Here is an 18874-nt window from a genome sequence, read left to right on the forward strand (position 1 = left end):
TTGTAAGCCTCCCCCTTTTTCCTCCAAACATAACGATGGTCATTATGACCAAACAGTTATATTTTGTTTCATCAGACCAGAGGACATTTCTCCAAAAAAGTACGATCTTTGTCCCCATGTGCAGTTGCAAACTGTAGTCTGGCTTTTTTATGGCAGTTTTGGAGCATTGGCTTCTTCTTTGCTGAACGACCTTTCAGGTTATGTCGATATAGGACTAGTTTTACTGTGGCTATAGATACTTTTGTACCTGTTTCCTCCAGCATCTTCACAAGGTCCTTTGCTGTTGTTCTGGGATTCACTTGTACTTTTCACAACAAAGTACGTTCATCTCTAGGAGACAATATGTGTCTCCTTCCTGAGCAGTATGACGGCTGCGTGGTCCCATGGAGTTTATACTTGCGTACTATTGTTTGTACAGATGAACGTTGTACCTTCAGGAGTTTGGAAATGGCTCCCAAGGATGAACCAGACTTGTGGAGGTCCACAATTTTTTTTCTGAGGTCTTGGCTGATGTCTTTTGATTTTCCCATGATGTCAAGCAAAGAGGCACTGAGTTTGAAGGTAGGCCTTGAAATACATCCACAGGCATAGTTTGTTAACAAGACATTTGTGAAGTGGATGAAAAACTAGTTTTAAGTACTCCAACCTAAGTGTATGTAAACTTCCGACTTCAACTGTACCTGTCAGATGCAAAACATACAGATGCCAATGCAAATGTAGTGCCAACACTGCAGCTGCGGGCCTCTGAGAGCCTGGTTTTATTTTTGGGTCTGGAGATCCAATAGCCATAGGGAGCATGGGCGCAAGGGCAAATGCCCCCTCAGAATTTAGCCGTTGAAAGTTCGAATTTGGGCACACAAAAAAAAAACTGTCCAACTCCACCCTTTTCTCAATTTTCTAACAAAAAAACGGGGTGTGCCTTTGGGGGTTCGTTGACGTCTCATTCTGGTCATGCACATCGCAACCGACCTAGCTAGTTTGTTAGCTAAGCTAGCTAGTAACTCCTCCTGTATTTGTTGACGTCATTTTACAGGATTTGTTTTGAACGGAGGCTTGTAGAGATCAGTAAGAAAGGGCACTTCTTTGGCCAAATAAATATCTTATTCATACAATTTTGTTTTGTTTTTAAGCATTTAAATGACCTGGTATGATGGTGCTTTGATCAGCTATACAGTTTAAAGACGTTTTTTGTTCAGGTTTTTTCAGGGTAAAATAAAATGTAATGGAATGTGTGTCTTGTTCAGTTCATTTAGTTATTGCATGCTTTTCTAAAGTGTACCAAACTTGCCAGCAGACATGCCAGCTAAGATAGTTAGACAAACTAGCTATTCTAAATAGATTTATAGCCTGAAATGGCTTTTTGGAAGCTAGTTATGAGGATGGGAGATTGGGAACCTATCTGGGCTTGCTAGCTAACGTCATACAATTGCTAGGTGTCTAGTAATAAATAAATTATGTTGTATTTTTAAAGGAAAACGAGCACCATGCCTCTTTCTGCATCCTCCTACTTTGTGCCCCCTCAGATTTGTGAGTTGCATGACGCCCCTGGTCCTCCCCATCTGAGGATGTGGCTTCCTGCTTCAAAAGTTTGGGAAGTTAATTTTTTCTTCTTCCTTTTTTTTTTACCAGTCCAGAAAGCGCCGTTTCCCGTCCATATCTCTAATAGTCCTCAAACTATTTGACCAAAAAAAAAACAAGAAAGAAAGAAAGAAAATCAACAAAACATGACGTCTAATTCCAACGTGTCCAACATGCGTCGACTTGTTGAACAACTGAAACTCGAAGCCAGTTTGGAACGGATTAAGGTAAACGAAAAGAACATCTTAAAGAAAGACAGGCAGAAGCTTTTGCATAGGATAGATTTTGGGGTGTATTTTTTTGCAATGTCATTTGAAACGATAATTGTAAACGTGTGGGTGATGATGGCATTTAATTTCGTCGACAGTATCCGTTTCAGACAGCTTTTATGTGGTCCGACTGTGACGGGACTGATGCTGTGAAAAGATTCGTTAATTCCGTATATAAATTGAGTCGACCAAAATTGGCCTTGATACTTCCTAAATAAAAATTGATTCGCCATGGTATTATATAATTCATTCATTCATTGTCTGCCGTCTCATTAACTATATGGAATTATTGCTTGATGATATTAAACGGGCCACTGCAGGTTAAAAAAAATGCCAATAGAGTTATGATTCGGTGTCCTATTGATCTTAAACCAGAAACTATCAGGAAATAAACACTGATCGTATTCCCTCCCCCTACACACACACACACACTTTAACAGTGTTAGTTTCATCAGCTGCTGTACAGATATGATAGAAAACATGATGGGAACATCGTTTTTGGACTTCACAGACCCCTCTTTAAGCATTTAAACACTAATTGTACCCCCAGGTGTCTCAGGCAGCGGCAGAGCTCCAGCAGTACTGCCATCAGAATGCGGCTAAAGATGCTCTGCTGGTCGGGGTTCCGGCAGGCTCCAACCCCTTCAGAGAACCACGATCCTGTAACCTGTTCTAAGGTACTAAACTCTTGTCTATGTTGTATCTCGTTATGGCTCCCTATTCCCTATGTAGTGCACTACTTTAGACCAGAGCCCTATGGAACCCTATACCCTATATATAGTGCACTACTTTAGGCCAGAGCCCTATGGAACCCTATACCCTATATATAGTGCACTACTTTAGACCAGAGCCCTATGGCACCCTATTCCCTATATAGTGCACTACTTTAGACCAGAACCCTATGGTACCCTATTCCCTATATAGTGCACTACTTCAGACCAGGGTCTAGGCTGGGGGACCTATGCAAGGGGCCTGCGGGTTCCTCGGAGAGGGGAAATACAACTAAATATGATGAAGTGCCTTCTGCCTTGTTTTTGATGACCAATGAACCCTTTAACCCAAGAGCAACTTCCATCTACAAAGGGCTACAGCGCTTTCTATCCTCCTTTTAAATAGATATATATGTGTGTGTATATATATATATATATATATATATATATGTATGTTATGTGGGTTTTTTTGCAGGACAGGACATAAAAAAGGCGGAGTCATACAGAGGAAAACTTACGTTGGAATCGAGACAACAATGAAGAAGTGATCAGGCTGCATTCATTGAGAGATACATGTTTTCTCTTGTGCCACATGGCTTTGTTATGTTTTTAAAAAAAATAATATATATCATATGAAGTAATAATAGGTTTGTATATTGGAGCTCATTGTTTATATTTGTTTCTTGGATGTTAGTATTTTTAGTCCCAAAGTTCTTTTTTTTTTTTTTTTTTTTTACAAGTTTGGTAACATTTAATATAAATTTTATCTGATACAGGAGGGGTAAAATAAGTCTAATGCTGTAATTACAACATTGTTCTTTAGCTTTGTTTTGCATTGCATCATCTTAAACTGCCTCGGTGTTTTAAGTCGGGGGGGGGTTCGAAACCGTTAAACTCCTTCCTTTCCTGTTGTTGAGACGTCGATGTTTAATGGAAACCGCTTATAGTCAGTGACAGGAAGCTCGGGCTTCCTGTTTAAACCCACCAAAGATACGTAATAATTCACATGGACTTCCAGTTACTTCACAACATACAAGATGTTGTGCTGAGACGGGGGGGGGGGGGCAGCCACGGACCGAACTCGATCGGTCTCTTTTAGCGTCGTGGAAAAGCTGTGACTGATACCAAAGGAAAGCACTTTCCACCCATAGACGTATGCTTCCACCACCGCCCAGTGTCAGTAGAGCCCCTGACCACAGGATGTTGCTGTGACTTCCCTTTCCCTTTAGCTTAGATTGTGTCCCAAATGGCACCTTATTGCCCATAGGACTCTGGTCTAAAGTAGTGCACTATATAGGGAATAGGGTTCTGTAGGACTCTGGTCTAAAGTAGTGCACTATATAGGGAATAGGGTTCCATGGGGCTCTGGTCTATAGTAGTGCACTATATAGGGAATAGGGTTCCATAGGGTTCTGGTCTAAAGTAGTGCACTATATAGGGAATAGGGTTCTGTAGGACTCTGGTCTAAAGTAGTGCACTATATAGGGAATAGGGTTCCATGGGGCTCTGGTCTATAGTAGTGCACTATATAGGGAATAGGGTTCCATAGGACTCTGGTCTAAAGTAGTGCACTATATAGGGAATAGGGTTCTGTAGGACTCTGGTCTAAAGTAGTGCACTATATAGGGAATAGGGTTCCATGGGGCTCTGGTCTATAGTAGTGCACTATATAGGGAATAGGGTTCCATAGGGCTCTGGTCTAAAGTAGTGCACTATATAGGGAATAGGGTTCTGTAGGACTCTGGTCTAAAGTAGTGCACTATATAGGGAATAGGGTTCCATGGGGCTCTGGTCTAAAGTAGTGCACTATATAGGGAATAGGGTTCCATGGGGCTCTGGTCTATAGTAATGCACTATATAGGGAATAGGGTTCCATAGGACTCTGGTCTAAAGTAGTGCACTATATAGGGAATAGGGTTCCATAGGACTCTGGTCTAAAGTAGTGCACTATATAGGGAATAGGGTTCCATGGGGCTCTGGTCTATAGTAGTGCACTATATAGGGAATAGGGTTCCATAGGGCTCTGGTCTAAAGTAGTGCACTATATAGGGAATAGGGTTCCATAGGGCTCTGGTCTAAAGTAGTGCACTATATAGGGAATAGGGTGCCATAGGGCTCTGGTCTAAAGTAGTAAACTATATAGGGAATAGGGTTCTATAGGGCTCTGGTCTAAAGTAGTAAACTATATAGGGAATTGGGTTCCATAGGGCTCTGGTCTAAAGTAGTAAACTATATAGGGAATAGGGTGCCATAGGGCTCTGGTCTAAAGTAGTGCACTATATAGGGAATAGGGTGCCATAGGACTCTGGTCTAAAGTAGTGCACTATATAGGGAATACGGTGCCATAGGGCTCTGGTCTAAAGTAGTGGACTATATAATAGGGAATAGGGTGCCATAGGGCTCTGGTCTAAAGTAGTGCACTATATAATAGGGAATAGGGTGCCATAGGGCTCTGGTCTAAAGTAGTGCACTATATAATATAGGGAATAGGGTGCCATAGGGCTCTGGTCTAAAGTAGTAAACTATATAGGGAATAGGGTTCCATATGGCTCTGGTCTAAAGTAGTGCACTATATAATAGGGAATAGGGTGCCATAGGGCTCTGGTCTAAAGTAGTGCACTATATAGGGAATAGGGTTCCATAGGGCTCTGGTCTAAAGTAGTAAACTATATAGGGAATAGGGTTCCATAGGACTCTGGTCTAAAGTAGTGCACTATATAATAGGGAATAGGGTGCCATAGGGCTCTGGTCTAAAGTAGTGCACTATATAGGGAATAGGGTTCCATAGGGCTCTGATCTAAAGTAGTAAACTATATAGGGAATAGGGTTCCATAGGACTCTGGTCTAAAGTAGTGCACTATATAATAGGGAATAGGGTGCCATAGGGCTCTGGTCTAAAGTAGTGCACTATATAGGGAATAGGGTTCCATAGGACTCTGGTCTAAAGTAGTAAACTATATAGGGAATAGGGAGCCATAGGACTCTGGTCTAAAGTAGTAAACTATATAGGGAATAGGGTGCCATAGGACTCTGGTCTAAAGTACTGCACTATATAGGGAATAGGGAGCCATTTGAGACATAGTGTTATTTTGCCATATCCTGTTTGACACAGTCGTGGGTCCAGGGACCAAGGTCTCTTTCGCAAGGAAACCTAACATGCACACAAACATTAAAAACATTATTACCGTTATTATTGCCTCTTCTGTTCTCTGAGTGGAAAAACTTCATCAGGCTTCTAAAAAATAAAAGGGGCAATCTGGGATTGTTGCATTTTCATTATTTAAATTGTTTTTATTGGCATATAGCCATTGTCGTGTGAATCCCAGATTCCCTCATTAATGATTGTTATTAGTGGTTTCCCAGTTGTTTGTCATCGTCAGATGAAGAGAGGGTAATATCCTTTCAACGTGTCTGCTGATACATGTAGGGTAACTTAACGTTTTTCTGGTTAACAGCCTGGTTAACAGCCTGGTTAAAAGCCTGGTTAAAAGCCTGGTTAAAAGCCTGGTTAACAGCCTGGTTAAAAGCCTGGTTAACAGCCTGGTTAAAAGCCTGGTTAAAAGCCTGGTTAACAGCCTGGTTAAAAGCCTGGTTAAAAGCCTGGTTAAAAGCCTGGTTAACAGCCTGGTTAACAGCCTGGTTAACAGCCTGGTTAAAAGCCTGGTTAAAAGCCTGGTTAACAGCCTGGTTAACAGCCTGGTTAAAAGCCTGGTTAAAAGCCTGGTTAACAGCCTGGTTAACAGCCTGGTTAAAAGCCTGGTTAAAAGCCTGGTTAACAGCCTGGTTAAAAGCCTGGTTAACAGCCTGGTTAACAGCCTGGTTAAAAGCCTGGTTAACAGCCTGGTTAACAGCCTGGTTAACAGCCTGGTTAAAAGCCTGGTTAACAGCCTGGTTAACAGCCTGGTTAACAGCCTGGTTAACAGCCTGGTTAACAGCCTGGTTAAAAGCCTGGTTAACAGCCTGGTTAACAGCCTGGTTAACAGCCTGGTTAAAAGCCTGGTTAACAGCCTGGTTAACAGCCTGGTTAACAGCCTGGCTAACAGCCTGGCTAACAGCCTGGTTAACAGCCTGGTTAACAGCCTGGTTAACAGCCTGGTTACACCTCAACTGACTTACTTCTGCTTTTTTGGGAGCAACTGAAACTTTATTTGTCACGCGCGCCGAATACAACAAGTGTCGATCTTACCGTGAAATACTTACTTACAAGCCCTTTAACCAACGGTGCAGTTCAAGAAATAGAGTTAAGAAAATATTTACCAAGTAGGCTAAAATAAAAAAAGTAACACAATAAGAATAACAATGTGGAGGCTATATACAGGGTATTACGGTACAGAGTCAATGTGGAGGCTATATACAGGGTATTACGGTACAGAGTCAATGTGGAGGCTATATACAGGGTATTACGGTACAGAGTCAATGTGGAGGCTATATACAGGGTATTACGGTACAGAGTCAATGTGGAGGCTATATACAGGGTATTACGGTACAGAGTCAATGTGGAGGCTATATACAGGGTATTACGGTACAGAGTCAATGTGGAGGCTATATACAGGGTGTTACGGTACAGAGTCAATGTGGAGGCTATATACAGGGGGTACCGGTACAGAGTCAATGTGGAGGCTATATACAGGGGGTACCGGTACAGAGTCAATGTGGAGGCTATATACAGGGGTACCGTACAGAGTCAATGTGGAGGCTATATACAGGGGGTACCGGTACAGAGTCAATGTGGAGGCTATATACAGGGGGTACCGGTACAGAGTCAGTGTGGAGGCTATATACAGGGGGTACCGGTACAGAGTCAATGTGGAGGCTATATACAGGGGGTACCGGTACAGAGTCAATGTGGAGGCTATATACAGGGGTTACCGGTACAGAGTCAATGTGGAGGCTATATACAGGGGGTACTGGTACAGAGTCAATGTGGAGGCTATATACAGGGGTACCGGTACAGAGTCAATGTGGGGGCTATATACAGGGGTACCGGTACAGAGTCAATGTGGAGACTATATACAGGGAGTACCGGTACAGAGTCAATGTGGAGGCTATATACAGAGTATTACGGTACAGAGTCAATGTGGAGGCTATATACAGGGTATTACGGTACAGAGTCAATGTGGAGGCTATATACAGAGTATTACGGTACAGAGTCAATGTGGAGGCTATATACAGGGTATTACGGTACAGAGTCAATGTGGAGGCTATATACAGGGTGTTACGGTACAGAGTCAATGTGGAGGCTATATACAGGGTGTTACGGTACAGAGTCAATGTGGAGGCTGTATACAGGGGGTACCGCCAGAGTCAATGTGGAGGCTATATACAGGGGGTACCGGTACATTTACATTTACATTTAAGTCATTTAGCAGACGCTCTTATCCAGAGCGACCAGTACAAATTGGTGCAAACACCTATGACAACCAGTGGAACAGCCACTTGCATCTAAATCTTGTTGGGGGGGGGTGAGAAGGATTACTTACCCTTACTTACCCTATCCTAGGTATTCCTTGAAGAGGTGGGGTTTCAGGTGTCTCCGGAAGGTGGTGATTGACTCCGCTGTCCTGGCGTCGTGAGGGAGTTTGTCCACCATGGGGGGCCAGAGCAGCGAACAGTTTTGACTGGGCTGAGCGGGAACTGTACTTCCTCAGTGGTAGGGAGGCGAGCAGGCCAGAGGTGGATGAACGCAGTGCCCTTGTTTGGGTGTAGGGCCTGATCAGAGCCTGGAGGTACTGAGGTGCCGTTCCCTCACAGCTCCATAGGCGAGCACCATGGTCTTGTAGCGGATGCAGAGCTTCAACTGGAAGCCAGTGGAGAGAGCGGAGGAGCGGGGTGACGTGAGAGAACTTGGGAAGGTTGAACACCAGACGGGCTGCGGAGTCTGGATGAGTTGTAGGGGTTTAATGGCACAGGCAGGGAGCCCAGCCAACAGCGAGTTGCAGTAATCAAGACGGGAGATGACAAGTGCCTGGAGGCTATGTGTGAGGCAGGGTCGTACTCTGCGGATGTTGTAGAGCATGAACCTACAGGAACGGGACACCGCCTTGATGTTAGTTGAGAACGCAGGGTGTTGTCCAGGATCACGCCAAGGTTCTTAGCGCTCTGGGAGGAGGACACAATGGAGTTGTCAACCGTGATGGCGAGATCATGGAACGGGCAGTCCTTCCCCGGGAGGAAGAGGAGCTCCGTCTTGCTGAGGTTCAGCTTGAGGTGGTGATCCGTCATCCACACTGATATGTCTGGAGACATGCAGAGATGCGATTACAGCCACCTGGTCATCAGAAGGGGGAAAGGAGAAGATTAATTGTGTGTCGTCTGCATAGCAATGATAGGAGAGACCATGTGAGGTTATGACAGAGCCAAGTGACTTGGTGTATAGCGAGAATAAGAGGGGCCTAGAACAGAGCCCTGGGGGACACCAGTGGTGAGAGCGCGTGGTGAGGAGACAGATTCTCGCCACGCCACCTGGTAGAGCGACCTGTCAGGTAGGACGCAATCAAGCGTGGGCCGCGCCGGAGATGCCCAACTCGGAGAGGGTGGAGAGGAGGATCTGGTGGTTCACAGTATCGAAGGCAGCCGGGGTCTAGAAGGATGAGAGCAGAGGAGAGAGAGTTAGCTTTAGCAGTGCGGAGCGCCTCCGTGATACAGAGAAGAGCAGTCTCAGTTGAATGACTAGTCTTGAAACCTGACTGATTTGGATCAAGAAGGTCATTCTGAGAGAGATAGCGGTAGAGCTGGCCAAGGACGGCACGCTCAAGAGTTTTGGAGAGAAAAGAGAGAAGGGATACTGGTCTGAGTTGTGACATCGGAGGGATCAGGGTAGGTTTTTTTCAGAAGGGGTGCAACTCTCGCTCTCTAAGACGGGAGGGACGTAGCCAGCGGTCAGGGATGAGTTGATGAGCGAGGTGAGGTAAGGGAGAAGGTCTCCCGGTAAATGGTCTGGAGAAGAGAGGAGGGGATAGGGTCAAGCGGGCAGGTTGTTGGGCGGGAGGCTATATCACAAGGCGAGATTTCATCTGGAGAGAGTCAGAAAGAGGTCAGAGCATAGGGTAGGGCAGTGTGAGCAGAACCAGCGGTGTCGTTTGACTTAGCAAACGAGGATCGGATGTCATCGACCTTCTTTCAAAATGGTTGAGGTCATCTGCAGAGAGGGAGGAGGGGGGATTCAGGAGGGAGGAGAAGGTGGCAAAGAGCTTCCTAGGGTTAGAGGCAGATGCTTGGAATTTAGAATGGTAGAAAGTGGCTTTAGCAGCAGAGACAGAGGAGGAAAATGTAGAGGGAGGGAGTGAAAGGATGCCAGGTCCGCAGGGAGGCGAGTTTTCCTCCATTTCCGCTCGGCCCGTTGCCTTGTTCTGTGAGCTCGCAATGAGTCGTCGAGCCACGGAGCGGGAGGGGAGGACCGAGCCGGCCTGGAGGATAGGGGACATAGAGAGTCAAAGGATGCAGTAAGGGAGGAGAGGAGGGTTGAGGAGGCAGAATCAGGAGATAGGTTGGAGAAAGTTTGAGCAGAGGGAAGAGATGATAGGATGGAAGAGGAGAGAGTAGCGGGGGAGAGAGCGAAGGTTGGGACGGCGCGATACCATCCGAGTAGGGGCAGTGTGGGAAGTGGTACAGAGTCAATGTGGAGGTTATATACAGGGGGTACCGGTACAGAGTCAATGTGGAGGCTATATACAGGGGTACCGGTACAGAGTCAATGTGGAGGCTATATACAGGGGGTACCGGTACAGAGTCAATGTGGAGGCTATATACAGGGGGTACCGGTACAGAGTCAATGTGGAGGCTATATACAGGGGGTACCGGTACAGAGTCAATGTGGAGGCTATATACAGGGGTACCGGTACAGAGTCAATGTGGAGGCTATATACAGGGGTACTGGTACAGAGTCAATGTGGAGGCTATATACAGGGGGTACCGGTACAGAGTCAATGTGGGGCTATATACAGGGGGTACCGGTACAGAGTCAATGTGGAGACTATATACAGGGGGTACCGGTACAGAGTCAATGTGGAGACTATATACAGGGAGTACCGGTACAGAGTCAATGTGGAGGCTATATACAGGGGGTACCGGTACAGAGTCAATGTGGAGGCTATATACAGGGGGTACCGGTACAGAGTCAATTTGGAGGCTATATACAGTGAGTACCGGTACAGAGTCAGTGTGGAGGCTACATACAGGGGGTACCTGTACAGAGTCAATGTGGAGGCTATATACAGGGGGTACCGGTACAGAGTCAATGTGGAGGCTATATACAGGGGGTACCGGTACAGAGTCAATGTGGAGGCTACATACAGGGGGTACCGGTACAGAGTCAATGTGGAGGCTATATACAGGGGGTACCGGTACAGAGTCAGTGTGCAGGGGTACAGGCTAGTTGAGGTCATTTGTACATGTTGTTTGGGGGTGAAGTGACTATGCATAGGTAACAAACAAACAGTGAGTAGCAGCAGTGTACGGGGGGGGGGGTCAATGTAAACTGTCCGGTGGAAATTCTATTCATTGTTCAGCAGTCTAATGACATGGGGGTAGAAGCTGATGAGGAGCCTTTTGGTCCTAGACTTGGCTCTCCGGTACCGCTAGCCGTGCTGTAGCAGAGAAAAGTCTATAACTTGAGTGACTGGAGTCCCTGATCATTTTACGGGCTTTCCTCTGACACCACCTATTATACAGGTCCTGGATGGCAGGAAGCTTGTACTGGGCCGTTCGCACTACCCTCTGTAGCGCCTTATGGTCAGATGCCGAGCGGTTGCCATACCAGGCGGTGATGCAACCGATCAGGATGCTGGTCAGGATGCTCTCGATGGTGCAGCTGTAGAACCTTTTGAGGATCTGGGGACCCATGCCAAATCTTTTTAGTCTCCTGAAGGGGAAAAGGTTTTGTCGTGCCTCTTCTTGACTGTCTTGGTGTGTTTGGACCATGTTAGTTTGTTGGTGATGTGGACACCAAGGAACTTGAAGCTCTCGACCCGCTCCACTACAGCCCCGTTGATGTTAATTGGGGGCTAGTTTGAACCTCCTTTTCCTGTAGTCCACGATCAGCTCCTTTTGTCTAGCTCACATTGGGGGAGAGGTTGCTGTCCTGGCACCACACTGCCAGTTCTCTGACCTCCCCATAGGCCAAGGTCATTCATACACTTCCTCCACCGAGTTCGGTTTTAAGTGGTTTTCTCCATGTATTTAAAGGATGTTCTTTGTTTCATATGCAGAGGCCCCTCCTTCAAAACAATATACCTTTTTTTCTTCTTACCAGGCTAGTTACCAGATCAATGGAAAATTCTGCAACCCTTTCAATTCGCCACAAGATGGACACCTTTAGTATCATAAAACACTTGCTACCCCTTTAAGGCGCTAGGTTACTACTGTATGTATGTAGCTGTTCCGTCATATAGTTGTATATTAATATGTCCATCCTGGTGAAGAACAGACATTACTGTAAAACTGTAAAAACAGACATTACTGTAAAACTGTAAAAACAGACATTACTGTAAAACTGTAAAAACAGACATTACTGTAAAACTGTAAAAACAGACATTACTGTAAAACTGTAAAAACAGACATTACTGTAAAACTGTAAAAACAGACATTACTGTAAAACTGTAAAAACAGACATTACTGTAAAACTGTAAAAACAGACATTACTGTAAAACTGTAAAAACAGACATTACTGTAAAACTGTAAAAACAGACATTACTGTAAAACTGTAAAACAGACATTACTGTAAAACTGTAAAACAGACATTACTGTAAAACTGTAAAACAGATATTACTGTAAAACAGACATTACTGTAAAACTGTAAAACAGACATTACTGAAACTGTAAAAACAGACATTACTGTAAAACTGTAAAACAGACATTACTGTAAAACTGTAAAAACAGACATTACTGTAAAACTGTAAAACAGACATTACTGTAAAACAGACATTACTGTAAAACTGTAAAACAGACAACTGTAAAACTGTAAAACAGACATTACTGTAAAACTGTAAAACAGACATTACTGTAAAACTGTAAAACAGACATTACTGTAAAACTGTAAAACAGATATTACTGTAAAACAGACATTACTGTAAAACTGTAAAACAGACATTACTGTAAAACTGTAAAACAGACATTACTGTAAAACTGTAAAACAGATATTACTGTAAAACAGACATTACTGTAAAACTGTAAAACAGACATTACTGTAAAACTGTAAAACAGACATTACTGGATGAGATTAAACCAGGTGAAGACGGGACATTATTTTACAGGAGGACAACGTCTTGAGTGTTGCTAGATGTACAACAGTCAGCGATTTCTAGAGGTTGTTTTAAGTGCGACAGAAAGCCAAACGTTTAGTAAACAGTCCAACGCGGCTGCACAGATTCATTTTGGTTGATTGTTACCTGTCTGTCTGGTATCTTTCAAATATTGTGCTCTGTTGAATTTTAAAATATGTCTAAAACTCAATAATAACATGCTTTTGTTTCACATGTGGCCTGTCTGTGTGTAAATTAATAAAATAATGTTTAACCAAAATGTCTTTGATTTGCTACTTATGTGAAATGACCTGAAATTATTTCTATTGATGGTATACAGACCTATTGTGGTAACGTTGATAAAGTGTACTGAGTGGGCGAACTCCCCCAAACACACCCACATCATAGTCTATATGACTAATGTGAAGTCCCCTGTCACTGCCAATAGATATGTGACCTCATGGCATCATGTGACCTGCATAAGTGTCCTCGTGATGTCATGTGACCTGGATAAGTGACCTCATGGCATCATGTGACCTGGATAAGTGATGTCACGTGACACTGAGCTCCTTCTCTGGCAGTTTCCACCGATACTTATTATGGCAACATCTATGACACGCTGAGTATTGCCTCACTCTCTCTCACGGACAATCTCTCTGAAGTCATACAACACACACGAGGAAGTCATCGTGTGTGTGTGTGTGTGTGTGTATATATATATGTGTGTGTGTATATATATGTGTGTGTGTGTATATATGTGTGTGTGTGTGTGTGTGTGTGTGTGTGTGTGTGTGTGTATATATGAGGTGGCAGGGTAGCCTAGTGGTTAGAGCGTTGGACTAGTAACCGGAAGAATGCAAGTTAAAACTCTGAGCTGACAAGGTACAAATCTGTCGTTCTGCCCCTGAACAGACAGTTAACCCACTGTTCCTAGACCAGTTAACCCACTGTTCCTAGACCAGTTAACCCACTGTTCCTAGACCAGTTAACCCACTGTTCCTAGACCAGTTAACCCACTGTTCCTAGACCAGTTAACCCACTGTTCCTAGGCTGTCATTGAAAATAAGAATTTGTTCTTTAACTGACTTGCCTAGGTAAATATGTGTGTGTATATATGTGTGTGTGTGTGTGTGTGTGTGTGTGTGTGTGTGTGTGTGTGTGTGTGTGTGAGGGGGAGTGTTTGGAAACTCCCAACGGATACAAGAATTGCTAAAGTACATTCCTAATTACAGTCGTACGAAACAGTTTGGGCAGCCCCTGACAATTTCCATGATTTACATTTATAAATAATTGGGTGTTTGGATCAGCAATTTCATTTTGATCTATCGTATAACCGATGGACACAGTAATATTTCAGTAGTGAAATGAGGTTTATTGGATTAACAGAAAATGTGCAATATGCATCATAAACAAAATTAGACAGGAGCATAAATTTGGGCAAAAAAATCACATCAATATTTAGTAGAGCCTCCTTTTGCTAAAATAACAGCCTCTAGACGCTTCCCATAGCCTCTAATGAGTGTCTGGATTCTGGATGAAGGTATTTTGGACCATTCCTCCTTACAAAACATCTCCAGTTCAGTTAGGTTTGATGGTTGCCGAGCATGGACAGCCCACTTCATATCATCCCTCAGATTCTGAATGATATTCAGGTCTGGGGACTGGGATGGCCATTCCAGAACATTGTACTTGTTACTCTGCATAAATGCCCGGGTAGATTTTGAGGAGGGTTTTTGGGTTGTTGTCTTGTTGAAATATCCAGCCCCGGCGTAACTTCAACTTTGTGACTGATTCTTCAACATTATTCCCAAGAATCTGCTGATATTGAGTGGAATCCATGCGACCCTCAACTTGAACAAGATTCCCTGTACCGACACTGACCACACAGCCCCACAGCGTGATGGAAACCAAACTGTACTGTGGGTAGCAAGTGTTTTTCTTGGAACGCTGTGTTCTTTTACCGCCATACATAACTTCCCTTAATATGACCAAATAACTCGCTCTTTCTTTCATCAGTCCACAGCACCTTATTTCAAAATGAAGCTGGCTTGTCTAAATGTGCGTTTGTATACCTCAAGCGACTCTGTTTGTGGCGTGTGTGCAGAAAAGGCTTCTTCCGCATCCCTCTCCCATACAGCTTCTCCTTGTGCAAAGTGCGCTGAATTGTTGAATGATGCACAGTGACACCATCTGCAGCAGGATGATGTTGTAGGTCTTTGGAGGTGGTCTGTGGGCTGTTTCTGATCGTTCTCACCATCCTTTGCCTCTCTGATATTTTACTTGGCCTGCCACTTCTGGCCTTAACAAGAACTGTGCCTGTGGTCTTCCATGAATGTAAACTTCTGACCCACTGGAATTGTGATACAGTGAATAATAATTGAAATAATCTGTCTGTAAACAATTGTTGGAAAAATGACTTGTGTCATGCACAAAGTAGATGTCCTAACCGACTTGCCAAAACTATAGTTTGTTAACAAGAAAATTCGTTTTAATGACCCCAACCTAAGTGACTTCAACTGTATATCTGAATGTAGGCATACATTTAAGATACACAATATACCCACACCCAATGCTCAACTTCCTGTCCCGATACTCAACTTCCTGTCCTGATACTCAACTTCCTGTCCCGATACTCAACTTCCTGTCCTGATACTCAACTTCCTGTCCCGATACTCAACTTCCTGTCCTGATACTCAACTTCCTGTCCCGATACTCAACTTCCTGTCCTGATACTCAACTTCCTGTCCCGATACTCAACTTCCTGTCCTGATACTCAACTTCCTGTCCCGATACTCAACTTCCTGTCCCGATACTCAACTTCCTGTCACGATACACAACTTCCTGTCCCAATGCTCAACTTCCTGTCCCTATACTCAACCAACCATGTCCCTATACTCAACTTCATGTCCCTATACTCAACTTCCTGTCCCTATACTCAACCAACCCTGTCCCTATACCCAAAATCCTGTCCCAATGCTCAACTATCCCGTCCCTATACTCAACATCCTGTCCTGCTCAACTATCCTGTCCCAATGCTCAACTATCCTGTCCCAATGCTCAACTATCCTGTCCCGATACTCAACTATCCTGTCCCAATGCTCAACTCACTGTCCTTATACTCAACTTCCTGTCCCTATACTCAACATCCTGTCCCTATACTCAACTTCCTGTCCCTATACTCAACTATCGCTGTTCTTATACTCTATTTCCTGTCCCTATACTCAACGCCCCCTGTCCCTATACTCAACTTCCTGTCCCTATACTCAACTCCCTGTCCCGATACTCAACTCCCTGTCCCTATACTCAACGCCCCCTGTCCCTATACTCAACTTCCTGTCCCTATACTCAACGCCCCCTGTCCCTATACTCAACTTCCTGTCCCTATACTCAAAATCCCTGTCCCTATACTCAACTCCCTGTCCCTATACTCAACCAACCCTGTCCCTATACTCAACATCCTGTCCCGATACTCAACTATCCTGTCCCAATGCGCAACTATCCTGTCCCAATGCTCAACTATCCTGTCCCAATGCTCAACTATCCTGTCCCTATACTCAACTTCCTGTCCCTATACTCAACATCCTGTCCCTATACTCAACTTCCTGTCCCTATACTCTATATCCTGTCCCTATACTCTATATCCTGTCCCTATACTCAACTATCCCTGTCCCTATACTCAACTCCCTGACCCAATGTAATACCCGGGTAATTTGTGACAGGAAACCAGTTGTTAGGACAACCTATGTTATTAAAACATTCCCGGGATACACAACATCCTGACACATATGTAGATACAGTATTTATGTCGATTTATTTTGTTAGACAGAATACTATTTCCTTTTCTTTGACCGAGTGATACTGAATGTAAAAAGTGGCTCAACTTACCCCACTCTCCCCTATTATGACGGTGGATACTGCTCGCCCGACCTGCTGTTAACCAGTAGCAGGCTTGTAACTAAGCGCACATGTCACACATGGCTAGTCGAACCACTGAACTCTTCATTGAGACAATGCTGAAACATCAATCTATGGGTGAGTCAGAACTCTTCATTGAGATAATGCTGAAACATCAACCCATGGGCATGGGTGAGTCAGAACTCTTCATTGAGACATTGCTGAAACATCATTCTATGGGTGAGTCAGAACTCTTCATTGAGACATTGCTGAAACATCAATCTATGGGTGAGTCAGAACTCTTCATTGAGACATTGCTGAAACATCAATCTATGGGTGAGTCAGAACTCTTCATTGAGATAATGCTGAAACATCAACCCATGGGCATGGGTGAGTCAGAACTCTTCATTGAGACATTGCTGAAACATCAATCTATGGGTGAGTAGAACTCTTCATTGAGATAATGCTGAAACATCAACAGAACTCTTCATTGAGACATTGCTGCATGGGTGAGTCAGAACTCTTCATTGAGATAATGCTGAAACATCATTCTATGGGTGAGTCAGAACTCTTCATTGAGATAATGCTGAAACATCATTCTATGGGTGAGTCAGAACTCTTCATTGAGATAATGCTGAAACATCATTCTATGGGTGAGTCAGAACTCTTCATTGAGATATTGCTGAAACATCAATCTATGGGTGAACTCTTCATTGAGATAATGCTGAAACATCAATCTATGGGTGAGTCAGAACTCTTCATTGAGATATTGCTGAAACATCAACCCATGGGCATGGGTGAGTCAGAACTCTTCATTGAGATAATGCTGAAACATCATTCTATGGGTGAGTCAGAACTCTTCATTGAGACACTGCTGAAACATCAATCCATGGGTGAGTAGAACCCTTCGTTGAGACACTGCTGAAACATCAATCCATGGGTGAGTAGAACCCTTCGTTGAGACACTGCTGAAACATCAATCCATGGGTGAGTAGAACCCTTCGTTGAGACACTGCTGAAACATCAATCCATGGGTGAGTAGAACCCTTCGTTGAGACACTGCTGAAACATCAATCCATGGGTGAGTAGAACCCTTCGTTGAGACACTGCTGAAACATCAACCTCAGCCACCTGAGTCAGAACTCTTCATTGAGATAATGCTGAAACATCAACCTATGGGTGAGTCAGAACTCTTCATTGAGATAATGCTGAAACATCATTCTATGGGTGAGTCAGAACTCTTCATTGAGATAATGCTGAAACATCAACCCATGGGTGAGTCAGAACTCTTCATTGATATAATGCTGAAACATCATTCTATGGGTGAGTCAGAACTCTTCATTGAGATAATGCTGAAACATCATTCTATGGGTGAGTCAGAACTCTTCATTGAGATAATGCTGAAACATCAACCCATGGGCATGGGTGAGTCAGAACTCTTCATTGAGATAATGCTGAAACATCATTCTATGGGTGAGTCAGAACTCTTCATTGAGATAATGCTGAAACATCAACCCATGGGCATGGGTGAGTCAGAACTCTTCATTGAGATAATGCTGAAACATCATTCTATGGGTGAGTCAGAACTCTTCATTGAGATAATGCTGAAACATCATTCTATGGGTGAGTCAGAACTCTTCATTGAGATAATGCTGAAACATCAATCTATGGGTGAGTCAGAACTCTTCATTGAGATAATGCTGAAACATCAACCCATGGGTGAGTCATTGCTGAAACGTCTGTCGGACTGCATCACCGCCTGGCACGGAAACTGTTCCGTCCTCAACCGAATGGCTCTCCTGAGCACGGGGGGCACACTGCCTGCCCTCCAGGACATTTAAAAAACGTGTGTCAAAGGAAAGCTTTGAAGATCATTAAGGACCTCAGCCACCTGAGTCATTGAGTCATGGTCTGTTCACCCTGCTAGCATCTAGCAGACAGGTGTATCAAAGCTGGGGACCAAGAGACTGAGAAACAGCTTCTCCAAGCCATCAGACTACTTAACAGCCAGCTCTTGTAGTAGGAAACAAAAAAACACACACACACACACACACACACACACACACACACACACACACACACACACAATGCTGATTGATGTACCATGTATAACTTATAGAAACGTTTAATACTGGGCTGTTTATTTTATACTGTTTTTCACACTATTTATTTACAAGGCCTTTTG

The 18874-nt window shown here is 44.0% G+C and overlaps 1 protein-coding gene across 2 annotated transcripts; it reads left to right on the forward strand.

Moving 5' to 3' along the window:
* The first annotated feature begins 1576 nt into the window (after positions 1–1576).
* gng10 (guanine nucleotide binding protein (G protein), gamma 10) lies at positions 1577–13075 on the forward strand. Of its 2 annotated transcripts, none has more exons than XM_035763433.2 (3): positions 1577–1805; positions 2398–2524; positions 11808–13075. In XM_035763433.2, exons 1-2 carry the CDS (start codon positions 1725–1727, stop codon positions 2521–2523), a joined length of 207 nt encoding a protein of 68 aa, XP_035619326.1. In that variant the 5' UTR covers positions 1577–1724; the 3' UTR covers position 2524; positions 11808–13075. The 2 variants fall into 2 exon arrangements, with proteins under 2 accessions (XP_035619326.1, XP_035619325.1); XM_035763432.2 differs by lacking the exon at positions 11808–13075 and adding an exon at positions 3033–5817 and having other exon boundaries at positions 1587–1805.
* The last annotated feature ends 5799 nt before the right edge of the window (positions 13076–18874 follow it).

This window comes from Oncorhynchus keta, chromosome 12, assembly GCF_023373465.1.
Source record: "Oncorhynchus keta strain PuntledgeMale-10-30-2019 chromosome 12, Oket_V2, whole genome shotgun sequence".
Lineage (NCBI taxonomy): Eukaryota > Metazoa > Chordata > Actinopteri > Salmoniformes > Salmonidae > Oncorhynchus > Oncorhynchus keta.

Coding starts and splice junctions, on each gene's coding strand:
- gng10 (XM_035763433.2), top strand. CDS start 1,725: ATGACGTCTAATTCCAACGTGTCCAACATGCGTCGACTTGTTGAACAA. Junction 1,806..2,397: donor CCAGTTTGGAACGGATTAAG/GTAAACGAAAAG, acceptor TTGTACCCCCAG/GTGTCTCAGGCAGCGGCAGA.